The sequence below is a fragment of the Sceloporus occidentalis genome, unplaced genomic scaffold (assembly GCF_023333645.1).
Source record: "Sceloporus occidentalis isolate IW3139 unplaced genomic scaffold, rSceOcc1.0.p SCAF_1, whole genome shotgun sequence".
Taxonomy (NCBI): domain Eukaryota; kingdom Metazoa; phylum Chordata; class Lepidosauria; order Squamata; family Phrynosomatidae; genus Sceloporus; species Sceloporus occidentalis.
In genome coordinates this window covers 176,168,622-176,185,046 of record NW_028316981.1, presented here as the reverse complement: position 1 = coordinate 176,185,046, position 16,425 = coordinate 176,168,622, and the positions used below count along the sequence as shown (strand labels likewise).

Sequence of the window (16,425 nt, the reverse complement as noted above, 5' to 3'; positions counted from 1 at the left end):
AGTGGACATACACACATAATTAATTAAAGCTTTTATCAGAGCTTAGAAAAATAACTTTTTGATGGTATCTTCCAGAATCTCCTACCCACTGAGAAAATACACTACCAGTATGTCATATAACAACGATGGTGGTCCCTAGATTCCCAAGTAAATGCTTGGCCAGTGGAGCAGCTAGGATCATTGTGGAGACATGGGTAAGGCTTGAGCTACAGAAGAAGTACACAATACATATTATTAATGGATCTAATGGCAAAACATAATGTTGTATTTTCAATTTCTCCCAGAACAGAAATCAAAACCTTTTCATTAATAAGCATGACCAAAATACACGGGAAACATCTGTGTTGGCTTCCTTATATCTCCACCATTTATCAGTAACTCTTGGGTAGTTCTTAGGCCCTTCATGTCTAGGTGCTTCTTCAAAGATGGTGGTAGGTGCTCAGGTCTTCTTTGGTGCAGTTGTGGGTTTGCTTGGCAAAGGCTTCTCACAGATATAATAGCTATTGGAACTACAGGTGTAATCGTTCCATTCTCCATTGATCCAAAGTTGGCCACAATCTTCATCACGGCCTAAATAAGTGTTAGGTTCCCCTGTTTTCCAGTTCCTGTGATGAGAAGAAGATGGTAGATGTCTTCCCTTCCAATAACAAATATTACCAATCAAGAATTTACCAAATGTTTTTGTGTACTTATCAACAAATGGAGAATTGTTTTCTAAAAGTTTGACTGATTTACATTTTCCTCCATTAAATTAAAACAGAAAGTTCACTTCACTCTTCTACTGTATGTGTTGATCCAGAAATCCCAGTGAGTCTATGGAGCTTATTCCCTAAAGGATATATTCCATAAGCAGGTAGAGAATATAGACATAGCTGTGTTGGTCTGGATCAGTATGCAAAAGATCTTGTACAGGCTGAGTTTCCTTTATACAGAATTACAAAATCTGAAATACTCCAAAATCCAAAATTATCCACATGCGAGTCTGAGATAATGATATCTTTCTTTCTGATTGCTCAGTGGTACACAAACTTTGTTTCATACACCAGTGAATACCAGGTGCTGTGGGCTATATTTCAGAGGAAGAAACTGGCAAACCCACCTCTGAGCATTTCTTGCCTAAAAAAACTCTGTGAAATACAAGGGGATTGTCATAAATTGACATATAACATGAAGGCACATACCCACACTGCAGAGTAGAAGCTTCGTAATGTCGCCCAATCAATTTCTCACCCACCCCTAGGTGCAAGTCCATCCTTCATGGTCATAAAGGTGCTGCCTGCCTAGTACTTACTTGAAACCTGTTCTATAGTTACTGCCATCCAACCATTTCCATTCTCCTTCTGTGTGTTTGTCATGGAGCCCAATCCAATACCGTTCATTTCTGGTTTTAGTCTGTAGGAAATTCTGCAAGAAATCCATCAAAAACAAATCCTTTGTGGTTGCACAGAGGAGGGTGGGGGGTGGTCACGTCCTTTTTCTGTCAATGATTTTTTTTTAAGGTGGGTGGATCTGGATTTAATGACTCCTTTTAACAGTAAACTCATGTGGTGAGTGCCTACAGAGTCTAAACCAAAATGAGGACAGTGGAAAATAATAGGGAGATATCAGTCTCATGTGACCAGCTCTTCTTGTAAGCAGCAAATGCTTTAGGCCAGTGGTTCCCAGCCTGTGGGTCAGGACCCCTTTGGGGGGTCTAATGATCCTTTCACAGGGGTCGCCTAAGACCATCAGAAAACACCTATTTAATTACAGTTATGAAGTAGCAACGGAAATAATTTCATGGTTGGGGGTCACCACAACATGAGGAACTGTATTAAAGGGTCGCAGCATTAGGAAGGTTGGGAACCACTGCTTTAGGCAAAGGGCTTGAGGTTTGCTCAGCCCTTTCCCTGATGCACTTCAGAGAAGTCTTCTAAAGCTTTTCAAAAGGTTTAGGAGGATCCTTCTGCCTCAAACACACTGAAATGGCTAGCAATTTTGCTCAGATGTTTCTCTTTTCCTGAGCAGGGATCCTTCTGGACTATACAGTTATAAGCACTATGATTCCACTTTAACTGTCACGGCTGCCTCCTATGGAATCCTGGGTTTTGCAGTTTGTTCAGAGGCACCAGAGGAGATCCCTGGCTGAGGATTATAAAGATCCCCTCCCCTAAATTGAAAACTCCAGGATTTTACAGCAAGGATGTATGGTGGTTAAGGATAGTGCTAAAATTATGTAGTGTGAAAGGGACCAGGACTATAGCATGAACAAAAAACCAAAACATAACTTTGTGATCCATGAGTTTAAATCAGTGATCCCTACATTTTGGCCCTACAGATATTTTGGACTTCAACTCCCAGAAGCCCCACCAGCTTGGCCAACATCCAGGAATTCTGGGAGATGATGTCCCAAACATCTGGAAAACCAAAGTTTGGGAACCACTGGCGGGATACAGACGGGCAAAAAGGGGTGTGTTCATGACGTCATGAAGGTAGAGCCTTCAGACGGCCCTTACCTGAATGCCGCCATGAACACGCCCCCCGCACGCCCCAAGCGGGAAGAAGCGGCATTAAAAAAGTGCTGCTTTCCCCCGCTTCTTTTCTGTATGATGCGCAGCTGCGCAGCTCCGTCTGTAAGCTGCTGCACCAGTACGCCAGAATTGTTATGCTGCTAATTTAAGTTGCCCATTTAAAAGCTCCGTGTCTGCTGCGTCGCATAATGAGTCGGGGTCCTGGAACATGCGCAGTTTGCAGTCAGGCTTTAATTGCAGCATCAGCTGCCATGCAGGTGTGGAAGCTGCAGCACAGCTGCAGTGCATTTTAAGACTCGTAACCCTAACCCTAACCCTAACCCTAGAGCAACATGTACGCATGCGCTGCTAGAATCGGGGAAAGTTTGGAATTTAAAGTGAGCCCCTACACACATTCCTGTGCCATTTTCCCCTAACAATAAAAAACCCTAAAACTTTAAATATTTACATATGTACAAGGGAGGTGATTGGGGGATGGCAGGGGGACAGCGGTGGCAGCGGCGACAGCTGTGGCTGTGCATTGCAGATTCAGCAAGAGCGTGGGGACCAAAGGAGAGGAGGCATCCATGATGCTGGTGACATTGGCAACGAGCAAGCGGACAAGGATGCCAACACCAGCTGATCACCAGCTGGCAGGAGACCACTATTGCTCTTGGGCAGGGCGAGGGAAAAAGTTTTAAAGGGGCTTGGGCACTTTAAATGTGCACATAGGCTTTCTGCCGCCGCTGCTTAGCGCTGCAGCTGTGCAGCTGCGCATCCGCCAGCCGGCAAAAGAAAAAAAAAGGCCCGTTTTTGGCCTCCCGTGAGGAAGCTGCCTCTCTCTTTGCAGCGTCCTCCGAGGCGGCGGTTTGGAAACTGCGGGTCAGAAACGGCCCCAGGTGAGGCGTCTTCACTGCCCCCCATGTGGAAGCCCCATCACCTGAGCCACGCCCCCGGGGCGGGCGGTCTGGAGGCTCCGTATTCAGCAGAATACACCTCCAAGACGTCTTCCCCTGCCCATCTGTATCCCGCCACTGATTCTCAAATAATCAAGAGGAGTAATATCTTTATGAGGACTCCCAACATGTACTTTTCATCTGTCTAAATCAGTAGTTCCCAACCTATGCCCCACACGCGTAGAAAATGTTTAGTTTATGTTGGCACCCCCTACAAAACTAATATCACATTTGAAGATAAGGATGTTTAATTTCTAATTTGCAAATTGAACCACGTACAATACTGGGGAGGGTGAACAAATGGAACTTAAAAAAGCTTTTAACTCGGTGCATAATATGCAATTAGATTCTAATTTATTCAGAAAAACTAAAACAACTGTAAATTGTCAAATTCTCTCCTTTTGATTAAATAAATAATGGAACTACTATTTATGCAACACAACCACCTACAGCACGCCCACGCTGTATGTAGGCTCACCATATGCGGATTTGAGGTTATGTGGACAGCATGTCCTACTATGGTGAGTGGGGCGAGTGCCACAGGGCATGCCATTTGTATCATCATAAGTGGGATTTGCCTTATGCGGGGTGGTGGTGGTGGTGTCCAGAATGGATCCCCCACGTAAGGCAAGGGTGCACTGTACTACCAATTCTCAAGGCACACTGGGAGTTGGCGGGGTGATGATTCATGACTTGTCACTCAAAGACCCAAACCACTCTTTATTGCACCCCCTAAAATTCCATGTCATAGCCTCTGGTGTGTGGGCATCCCAGGCTGGGAATCTTTGGTCTACACGGTACAAAAAAGGAGTAGGGGATATAGGGAATCTGATCCAACATCGTCCCGTTATTATTATTATTATTTGTACCATTTTAGCTGATGAAGAATTATTGCAGAACACCAAAGCTCCAGCACTTGCAAAACATTTTGGTGAGGTTATTATCTAGTTCTGGTTTCCAATGTTTTGTCCTACAACAGCCAGATCCTTTTACTGTTGGCAATGCAGGGGGGACTTCAAAACATGTAGAGGGCCAAAATCAAGTTGGCTATTTTTTTCCCTTTATTTTCTTTTAGGATCACCAAAATGTCATAAAAGTGTGTGAGCTTTGAAGTTCTAATCTCTGGTCTAACTTAAGAGAAATGAAAAATGGCCTGGTGCACATTGCTTTGCCAGAAAGCAGAGGTGGTAGAATCACTGACGCTCCAGATGTTGTTGAATTTTCACTCTCATCAGCCGCAGACAGCATAGCCAGTAGACAGGGATGATAGAGTTGTAATCCAGGCAGTTTGCAGGGCCACAAGTGCCCCATCCTTGCCTTTAAATGGACAAAAATGCTGTTGCACTGAAGATGGCTGATGGATTATTGGGCCGGGGAGATAAAGTATTGTCACTCAGCCATATATCCCCTTTGGACAATGTCTGTTTGCCCATGAGAAGAAAAAGGCAAGCTGCCAGCTTGACTACATTCACCTTGCTTTAATGGGCAAATCTTATACTCCCCATTTCCAAAAGATAGCAAACTTTTTGTTTTCTTCTTACCTGTTTTGCTAAACTATCAACAATGGCCAGTTGGGACTGTTGCCTTTCACAATCAGCCTTAGCTTGTTGCCAGGGAATTGCCTGCAAGGAGAAGTAGTAGCATTTCCCAGAGAAATATTCCCATTGCCTGGTATCAGCACCGCACGGAAACACTGAACAAAGGAAAAGAGATGAGGGTGCAGGTTGAATCTCCATTATCCAGGACTGCAAAATCTGAAATACTCCAAAACCCAAAACTTTTCTCATGGGAGGCTGAGATAGTGACCCCTTTGCTTTCCGATAGTTCAGTATGCACAAACTTTGTTCATGCAAATAACTGTTAAAAATATTGTGTATAAAGTTACCTCCATGCTTTCTGGATAAGGTGGATATGAATTAATTGGGTGCGATCTCCAAGATATGTTATTATGTACATTGATGCAAATTTAGGTATTCCAAAAAAATAATTTTTTAAAAAAATCCCAAATACTTCTGGTCCCAAGCATTTTGGATAATGGAAAGTCAACCTATATTGAGCAGAACTTGATATTGCTTTCTCCAATCAATTTCTGAGAACCAAAGTTAGTAAAATACTAACAAGAAGGTAACTGGGGTTGGTAAGGAGAACCAACTGTGTGGACTAGCATTTGAAGATTTTAAAAAACTCCCTGAATTTGTTAGCCAGTCATGCTCCTGAAAAACACCTTCCCAAGCCCAAGTGTAAACAAAATTGCAAATGTTATGCAGTGTGACCTAAAGCGTCCTAAACCAATGCTAGTCAACATGGTGATACATGAATTGTTGCTGGATCATGAGATGCCAATCCTTGGAAAGTTTCCATGGAAGAAACAATTGTAGCCAATGGGAACAAACATGGAACTGGTGCCTGGTACACTGGGAAAGGGGGATTGCTTGTCCTCCACTTCAGATGGCTTGGAAGGCACACTCTTACTCTGAATTTGATTTGAAGACTACAGCAAAGATACATAAAGATGGGGTGGTGAAAAAGGAAGGGCAAGGGGAGCAGAAGGAAGAGACTGGGAAGTTGGTAGAAACTTACAGTGGAAGTCATGGCCAAAGGGATCCTTTGCAAGGTCAGCATGCAGCTTTCTGAGTTCTGATGAAACTGTTGCTACTGGAATTGTAGAAGCGAAGGAAATAAATTTCAGTCAGATTCTTCCTTGGTCCTCTTGCTGTTTCTGACTTATGGCAACCCTAAGATATTTTCTTGGCAACATTTGTTCAGAGGAGGTTTGCCATTGCCTTCCTCATAGGATAAGAGAGTGTGACTTGCCCAGGTTACCAAGTGGTTTTCAATGGACAAGTGGAAATACGAACCCTGGTCTCCATTAAAACCACTATAGTACATTGGCCCTCAGCTCCTTTTACCCTTCTGCAAAGTTGGCCCTATCATTTATGAGTAGGACTATGCTTTTTAATGCATTTTTTCCTGTTCAATCAATTATCAGAATTACTTAAAAAAGAAAACATTTGGAGTGGCTACTAGAATTTGAAAAATAAATTCAGGTTTTTTAATCGCCAGAATGTTGAAACCTTTCCAGTTCTATCTTCCAGATTCCAGTAATGACTCCAAATATTTCCCTTATACACATAAGAATTCTGGCTACAGATTATCATTATTACTAGGTAAATGTATGTCCTGCTTGTCCTGTACTAGGCATACATGACTCCCTACCTCAAGTCATAATAACAACCCCATGAAGTAAATAAGCATAGAGTGATTCTGTTCAGCCATTGAGCAAGGACTAGAATTTGGACCTCTCATGTTCTGCTTCAACATCCTATGTAATAAGGTGAAAGAGTTTTTAAAATGTGTTCTCTACCACACCTTGAATAAATATGTGTAGAGTACTTCAATTTCTGCTCCTCTGCTGTATAAAAGCTCTGCAGAGCTCAGAGAACCAGAATTGGTGCTCAGAAGAATTTGATTGAAACAGTTCTTTCTTTCCCACATTAAACCAGAGGGAAGCTTCTGATTTCATAGTAGACAAGGTTCTCAATGGGCTACTCATGATGATGGATATATACTTTTCTACAGGATTAGAGTTGGAACATCTTTATGAACGTCAGTAGCACAAGAATGCAAATGGGAGGATGCTGCTGTGTTTATGACCTACCACTGGGCAGTGACATCACAAGGGTTGGCATCACCCATTGCGGTAACACATGGTGTCACCCACCCCCTGACCTCCTCCCATACCACACTATACAACAATGTTTTTTTTGGTACTAGTGTTATTCATAAATCATAATTTCCATATATGAATGAATATGACAAAAATTGTAACATAAACAACTAGCAAATATAAAATTAAAACTTTAAATACCTTTAAATTACATTAGCACGCACAAACAGCCTAAATGCATTTACATGTATATAGTTTCATGTAGTTAAAGTGAAAATTTGGTAAGTTGTGATATTTTTAGAGGAAACATTATATATATATATATATATATATATATATATATATATATATCTCCTTTCTCCGCCCACTGAGTCTCACCCCCACTCACCTAATTTCTTCCATTGAATTCCAGCATTTTAAAGGGATGCCTGCAAACGGCACAGCACAATTTCTGCTAAAAGGCAGATGTTTGGAGAGTAGTGGTGTCACCCCCACCCCAGGCTGTCACCCAGTGCAGTCTGCACTTCCCACATCCCCTGGTGTTGTCCCTGGCTCTAAGTCTCCCATTGATGCATCTGGTTGGCTGCTGTGGGAAACACAATACTGGATTAGGTAGTTCTCTGGTCTGAACTAGTAGGAGACCTTTCATACTAAACATTTATAGCACTATGATTCTTCTTTGACTGCTTTGGCTACCTCCTATGGGATCCTGGGATTTGTAGTTTAGCCTGAGGCACCAGAGGAGAATTCTCTGGCTGAGAAATCCCTCCACTGCCAATCCCTGGATTCCACAGAATGGCGTCATGGCAATTAAAGTGAAGCCATAGTGATGTCAAACTGCATGATGTGAAAGGGCTCCAGAGTTGTTCTTACATTCTTATATTAGGTCATTTTTGATCCATGCAAAGGAAGGAACAGAAACTGCTCTCTCCCCCCCTGAATGTATTAAGTCCACCTGATAATTTCTGCCTTCTACAAATGAAACGTATCAGTTTAGATGTTAATGGTGGTGTGTGTGTGTAAACATACCTTTTGAAAGCGCCACTGCCAAGCCAATGACAACCAGCAAGTAAGAGACACCCAGCAGTGCGTAGATTGGTAAGAACGGCCTTTCAGTAAGAGTTTTCCCTTTGCAGGAAAGAGGAGAATGAGATGGTCGATCCTTTTCCCCCTATTGTTGCCAGCAATCCTAGAAGCTTGTTGAAGACTTTAGGCAAGTGTTCAGAGTTCAGGCTGTCCATTGCTGACCTTGGAAACTACACAGCTCTCAGACAACCTCCCTCCTGATAGAATGGGAATTCTGGGGGTTATAGTCCAAAAATGTAATTTTCCAAACCTAGCATAAAAAATTACAACCCAAAGTAGCATCTTACAGTACTTTGTTCCTGGTGTTGAGTGCAGCATGGAAAAGTTACCTTTTTGGACAATAACTCCCAGATTTTCCCAGTCAGCCTTGTTTCTAGCTATGCTGGCTGGGCGTTCTGAGTGTTGTAGTGAAAAAAGTAACTTTTTCAAGCTCTAACTCAGTCCCTTGTCTGTGTGGTATTGCATTTGCTCCAGCTGTTTACAGAATTATGTGTGGATCATTCACAGTCTGTTGGGTTGTAACCGTCTCCTTAAAAATACCTTTTTTAAAAAAAGATTATGACCAGTACAGAATCCCAGTATAAAAAACAACAACCCCTGGCTGCTATTTAATTTTGAAAAAAGAGTGTATTAATATTATTCATTGAATTGACTTTATGTTTATTCTAGGCACCTATTCCTGCATAGCCACCACTTATGTAAGGATCCTTTACACTTAAAACATCAACTATCTTGGCTGTAAGCAAGTAATTAAATAACAAGATAGTGTATCCGGAACAACATTTGTAGCACTGTCTGACTGGATTTCGCATTCCACTTTATCTCCTCATTCTACCATACATATAAACAAGTGTTGAGACTTATAGATTTTTAAAATGATACAACAATCCTACTTCTTCACATGTGAGGCCCATATATCTAATGTATTTTGATTAATTAAAATAATGAGAAAATATAGTATACCTTTACTTCTTTATGTTTAATCTTTTTCAAAATAAAACCACAAATGTTTTTCATTCAGAATTTTTCATTTTTCTGTATTTTTCATTGATAAAAAACCCTGTTATACTTGTTTACCTCTGTGAATGTTGGGTATTTTTGTTCTAAATTATACTTCATAACTATAAAATATGAAAAAAATAATAATTTTGGAACAATATTATGCTTTGTCAGATACAGTATATTTCTGTTCAGTTAAGAAACCTACTGAGCATTGATTGGGTTGATGTTGATGCTTTTGCATGTGATATGAATGAAACTGAGGTTTAACCAGTAGCACTTACAAATGTTCAAATTTGTATCATACCAGCTTCCAAGAGAAATGGAACAAGATCAGCAATTTTCTTTTTAAAACCAAATTTTGTAAGTTGATAACTGAAATTGTGCAAAAATCTTCAGGCAACCAACCAATGTATAAATATCACCTTTCATTAAAATCAGTTTACAGATGTGCACTGGAAGAGTAAAATGTACAGAAACCCCAAGTATTTGCAGGGAATACTACCAAAATAGCTGGTGGACTGTATGATCAGAAGCTTTGGCCATCATCGGCCATCATCAGCTTTGGTGACTCTGATCAAGTATGTGGATTTGTACAGCATAACAGATATATATATATATATATATATATATATATATATATATATATAATTGTGGGATAATCCAGTCCAGATCATGCATTGGTGTTCCAAATAATGCTTGTTATAGGTGTGTGTAGGTGTATGGAGGGATCCCCCCTCCATATCATATAGTGAGTGCAGGGCCTTTAATCTGTACTGGTATTACAGCTGGGACAAAAGGTTACAGACCTTTATCCCCTTCAGCTGTTCACCTGATCCAGCTTGGAGAGCCATCATGAATAATTTCTCACACAAATGCTTTATAGATATGCTGTCTCTTTGCTGGATTTATGATACTCTGGGGGGGAAAATGGATGTTCAGCATTTCTTGGATTAAGAAAGCAACCAGTCAATATGTGTTAAGGCAATGACTCAAGATGAAGAAATCCAAAACACAGATAACTAGAACATTTCACACATGTAACAAAAATGGTGTGTGTATGTGTGTGAAATACAAGACTGTTACAGCTGATTATTCAAGGTAAAATAAATGGGAAAAGAAGTGTAGAGAGGAGGTTTCCACTTAAAAAGCCTTAAAACTTGGTTTGGATGCAATAGCGTGTCATCACATCCAAAGATGAAATAGCCCCCTTGGTGTCCAATCTCTGGTATGAAAGGAATGGGGTAAGGAGGAGGAAGAAGAGGACAGTGACAAAATTGGCACATTATTTGGGGAAATGAATAATCAGCAAACCAGATCACACACTTCTGCTTATTTATTCAGCAATCTGAGGCCTGATTCCAGTTAAAAAGAATCACAAGGTATCATGTGGCAGAGAGAAAGAGAGAGAAAGAGAGAGAGAGAACAATAGTGAGGATCAAAACTAGAATCAATTACTATTAAACAGGCTGGATTAAAAGAAAGGATAAACTCCATTATGTAAGTATGCAAAGGGGTCTTGTAGCACCTTTGAGACTAACTAAAAGGGAAAAAAATGATAGCATGAACTGTCATGGACTGAAGTCTATGAAAGGTCATGCTACCCACTTCTTTCTTTCAGTTAAACTTAAAGGTGCTACAAGACACCTTTGCATATTGATTTTCCAGACTAACATGGCTATGTCTTTGAATCCATTACATAATACTGCTTTTTAAAGTCAGGGAAAACAGAAGACTTAATTGCCTAGCTCTCAAAAGGCCAGTGGATGCACCAAGCAAACCTCACCTGGGGGAGCATGCCAGCAATAAAAAGACAGGTGGGTAGGGAGATAGGAGATCTTTCAGGTAAAATCTACATCACCTTAGTCAGAAATGAAGCATCAGCAACAGGAAGAGAATTTTTACCTCGGTAAGATCGGAACTCATCCGTAAACTTATCTCCATCCATTTTGGAAAGCTATGTGCAAGAAGGAGCTGCCTTTGTGCTGTTTTGAAACACTTTCTAAAGTAAAGACTTTCTAATTGCACAAGGATGCTTCACATAAAAGGTAAATTATTAATTTGGGAAGGTCCAGACCTAATCCCAAATTGTCTGCTTTTAGACCACCTCTTCCTGGAATATAGCACCTCTAAAAGATCCTCCTACTGCAGATAAATCTAGCAACTTGTGATTTTCATGTGCAGTGTTACCAATTTCCGGGGAATTCCCCAGAATCCTGGGAATTAATTAGTTAATTAATTAATTTCCAAGGATTTTGACTGAATAATAATAATAAAAATTGAGGAATTTCAGGAATTTTGGAAAAACATTCAGGGGGAATATCTTCGAGGCTTGTTGGTAACACTGTTCATGTGATGCTTTTAAAATTTATATTTTAAGTGCATTCTTAGGCAAGATACAAATCTAATTAGTACTAATATACATCATGGCCATTTCATATTTGATCAATCAGACTGTATTACAGCTTGAATTTCCCTTATCAGGAAACCAAAACTTTTTTTTCGTGAGTGGTTGTGATAGTGATACCTTTGCTTTCTGATGTTTCCATTTACACAAACTTTCTTTCATGCACACAATGATTAAGAAAACATTGTATAAAATTACCTTCAAGCTATGTGTATAAAGTATATATGAAATATAAATGAATTTTGTGTTTAGACTTGGGTCCCCTCTCCAAGATATCTCTTTATGTATGTATATGCAAATATGGGTATTCCAAAATAAAATTTTAAAACCCAAAATCCAAAACAATTCTGGGCCCAAGCATTTCCGATAAGAAAGAGTCAAAATGTAAACTCTTGCAGTTGTTTAATAGATACTAATCAGGGCCTCTTTAATTACTAAAAGGTTATTGTTGTCACCTACCTAGATTAGAAAAGTAGAAAGCATTCTGAGTAGGGATTCCAAAGGAGATCTTAGTGACCGTATATTCATGTGAGTAGCAGTTCCCTGGTCCCTGAATTGAATTGTGCCTGGGAACAAAACAGTAACCCAGGTGCAGTTCGCAGCCTAGCTGTTGTATGTTGTATCAGCTATCGTTTCTGGAAAGGTAGCACAACATAACAGGGCATTCCAGAAAAAACTATAATTGGTAAAAAAAGCTAAAACAGATAAAAAGGTACAAAAATCTACAGAAACTTGGTGAGCATTGATCTGCAAGGCTGGCTCTCACAGCTTTTCAGATCTACAAACCTTACCCAGGATGCAGTCTCATTTGCAAAGGCTAAACCTCAGTTGTTGAGTAAATTGTATCCCATTTGGATCTGGACTAAGCATTGCTTTGTTGGCTTTGATCCATTCAATTTCTGAGTCCATATATCTGTTCGAGATTGTTATGAGTTCTACCTGATGTAAATGGGAAGAATGAGGTCTCTTTCACATGAAACAGTTCTAGTGCTTTGATATAACTTTATCTACCATTGCTGCATCATGTGGAATCCTGGGATTTGTAGTTTGGCAAGACTGACAGAGAATTCCAAATGCCTCACAAAATTACTAATCCCAGGATTCCATAAGATGAAGCCATGGCAGTTAAAGTGATATCGAAGTGCTATAACTGGGCCATGTGCAAGAGACCAGAGCAGTGTGTGATTAATGCACTGATATTATAGCACACCAAAATACCGTCCAACTGTCCTGATTTGGCAGTGACTATTACAACGAATCCTCTGCTGTGCCATTTTTTTCAGCTGCTTTTAAAATATCCCAATTGCTCTCTCCTCCTCCCACTTTCCCCCTTTGGCTTCAGCATATTTTATTTGCCACAAACAGAGTTCAAAGTGAAACTCCATTAACTCAAGGAGGAGGGAAGAAGAGAGGAATGTTTCCCTTCCCAGTAGTTTCAGGCAAATGCAAATTGCTGCATCCTCTACTAGCTTGTCTGATCTTCCTCTTTAATAACGTTTGCCATTTTGAAAACACCCTCATGTTGCTAGTCCACATGTGTCCCAGCTTTCATCTGTGAAATGTTGGAGATCAAATCTCTGGAAAACATTTCCCAGAAAATTAAAATAGATGTTAAATAACAGGGCAGGGGCAGGAGGAGGTTATTGTTCTGGCTTTAATATAGACTAGTAGAGGAAAAGGCAAGAGGTGGAGCCTTCAAAGTCAGGAGGAGAAGCCAAAAATTTCCCTCTACCTCCAGTCTTCTGACAGTTGGCAGCCATCAACAATGGAATCAAAATCAATAGCTGTTGTTGGTTTAGGCTATATAAACATTACAATATGTTCTGATCTGGAGGACAGTTAAGGGTGGCAGTTTTCTGGATGATGCAGCAATCACATTCTGTAAAACACTTTTTTTGTCTTATGGTACAGATATCAAGAATGTTCACATTTATTTAAAGACATTTTTCTAGTCCAACGGGGTGAGGAGCATCTGACAAATTCCAAAGCAAAATGGGGCTTCTTTCTCCTTCCCCTGCTATGCTGTTTTCAGATATGTTGGTTCTCCTTTAAAAACAAGTCACTTGCAGTCTTTTTCAGTTTCAGAAACTGTTGCAACTGGTTTCTGAAATTTAACTGTAGAGAAGGAATCCAAGACACTTAAGCATTTAACAAGTAATTTCGTATTTGTTACAACATTGTCTAGAAAGGACAGGACAGGAGAGGACAGGACAGGACAGGATAGGATAGGTCAGGAAAGGACAGGATAGGATAGATGTCAAAGATCCGGTCACATGGATCTAGGACTGGCAGATAGTATAGCATAGTATATGATAGGATAGGATAGGACAGGATAGGATAGATGTAAAAGATCCGGTCGCACAGATCTACGATTTATGCATGTGTCTGGCAGATAGTATAGGACAGGACAGGATAGGATAGATGTCAAAGATTGGCATGGATCTAGGACTGCTGGATAGTATAGTATCGGACAGGATGGTATAGGACAGGACATGACAGGATACGATAGGATAGGACAGGATAGGATAGATGTCAAAGATCTGTTTGCATGGATCTAGGATTTATGCACATGTCTGGTGGATAGTATAGTATAGGACAGGATAGGAAAGAACAGGACAGAGCAGGACAGGATAGGATAGATGTCAAAGATCTGGTTGCACAGATCTAGGACTGGAAGTTAGTATAGGACAGGATAAGATAGGACAGGACAGGACAGGATAGATGTCAAAGATCCAGTCGCACGGATTTAGGATTTATGCATGTGTCTGGCAGATAGTATAGTACAGGACAGGATAGGATAGGACAAGACAGGACAGGATGGGACAGGATAGAATAGGACAGGATAGGATAGGACAGGACAGGATAGATGTCAAAGATCCGGTCGCACGGATCTAGGACTGTCAGATAGCATAGTATAAGACACGATAGGATAAGTCAGGATAGTATAGGATAGGATAGGACAGGACAGGATAGAAGAGGATAGGACAGGACGGGACAGGACAAGATAGGATAGATGTCAAAGATCCGGTCACATGGATCTCTGACTGGCGGATAGGATAGGACAGGACAGGATAGATGTCAAATATCTGGTTGCACGGATTTAGAATTTATGCATGTGTCTGGCGGATAGGACAGGAGAGGATAGGACAGTGTAGGATAGGATAGGAAAGAATAGATGTCAAAGATCCAGTTGCATGGATCTAGGACTGGCGGACAGCATAGTATAGGACAGGATAGTATAAGATGGGATAGGAAAGGACAGGATAGATGTCAAATATCTGGTTGCACAGATTTAGAATTTATGCATGTGTCTGGTGGATAGGACAAGACAGGATAGGACAGTGTAGGATAGGATAGGAAAGAATAGATGTCAAAGATCCAGTTGCATGGATCTAAGACTGGCGGATAGTATAGTATAGGACAGGATAGTATAAGATGGGATAGGACAGGACAGGACAGATGTCAAAGATCCAGTTGCATGAATATAGGATTTATGCACATGTCTGGTGGATAGTATAGTATAGGACAGGATAGGACAGATGCTAAGGTAAACCTATCATGCATTTTATTATTTATTTATTTTTGCAAGGAGAGTTCAGAATATCCATGAGTGAGAGAGTGTGACCTACCCAATGTCAGACTGTGGGTTTACATGGCTGAGCTGGGATTAGAACTCTAGCCTTCCACTTCACCATAGAAATTCACTGGGTGACCTTGGGCAAGTCATATGCTCTCAGCTTCAACTCAACCCTATAATCCTAGGTATTCCTTCATTGTAGAAGACAGTTGGACAAGATGACCCCTGGGAATCCCTTCAAATGCTAGGTGTTATCCATGGCAGAATCCCTGCCATTGCACCCTACCCCTCCTCTTCTCTTTTGTGATAATTCCTGCTTGGCAGAAGAGCATTGCCATTTGCCACCCCACCCCACCTCTTCTGTGAGGGTCACACTGTCTCAGCTCCAGGGGCAGCCTATGGCAAAACCTTCTTTATGCCCAGAAAACCCTTCGTTGATCACATCTTCCTGTGCCATCCTGATGTTGAACAGGAGGTCAGACTACATGTCCTCTAGGATCCCATGTATTCCTATGTATTCTTTCATAGGAGAAGGGAGTTGGACTGGATGGTCCTTGAGGGTCTCCCCAAGTCTACCATTTCTTGTTGGGGCTTCAATCAAAGTTTATTTGTTGAGATTGGGTTTTTTTCTTTCTTTTTGTGTGTGTGCCTTCAGGTTTTTTCAAGCAGAGGAATGTTCTTTAAACCTCTGTCAAACTTCCTTTTGACATGGTAATTGAGTTTGAAATGCAAATAAAATTAGCACCAGCACACATAATTAACGTAAATGTTCGACTTGTCTTTTATTTTCATTCAGGAAATCTGTGAAAAATACTTCTCTAGCGGCTGAAAGAGAGAGACAGAATAACCTTTTGAAAGTGGGACTTGTGAAACGAGTATTTTTTTAAAAAAATTCTTATCAAATTCTCAATGGGCGAGAACAAAAAAATTGGTTTGTCAAACCACTACTTGTGAATACCTGTGGACATTACAATAAACTTTTTTTAATTAAACAAAGCTTGTTTCATCTGAATCTGACAGGAGTTTAACTTGACCACTGGTGTGTTCAGAAGGAGCCAACTTTAAATTTTTGCTTATGCGGCGGCCTGGGCCCGAAATTAGGGCTTTGGACAGTGGAGCGTCCGCACTCTCCATGCTCTCCTGGCGCCATTTAGGGATGTGTACATCCAAATGGCACACGTGCCGATGACGTTTCTTTTGCACCACAGTCCAAATGGCATGGCGCACAAGAGACAACACCACGC

General features: G+C 40.7%; 1 protein-coding gene across 1 annotated transcript; it reads right to left on the bottom strand.

Moving 5' to 3' along the window:
• Positions 1-14: 14 nt before the first annotated feature.
• LOC149322785 (hepatic lectin-like) lies at positions 15-11,188 on the bottom strand. The gene is made up of 6 exons (XM_089483036.1): positions 11,103-11,188; positions 8,142-8,240; positions 6,026-6,100; positions 4,987-5,138; positions 1,292-1,404; positions 15-605 (listed from the first exon to the last, which is right to left on the bottom strand). The coding sequence occupies exons 1-6, from the start codon at positions 11,143-11,145 to the stop codon at positions 440-442; spliced, it is 648 nt and encodes a 215-aa protein (XP_089339162.1). The 5' UTR covers positions 11,146-11,188; the 3' UTR covers positions 15-439.
• Between the last annotated feature and the right edge of the window lie 5,237 nt (positions 11,189-16,425).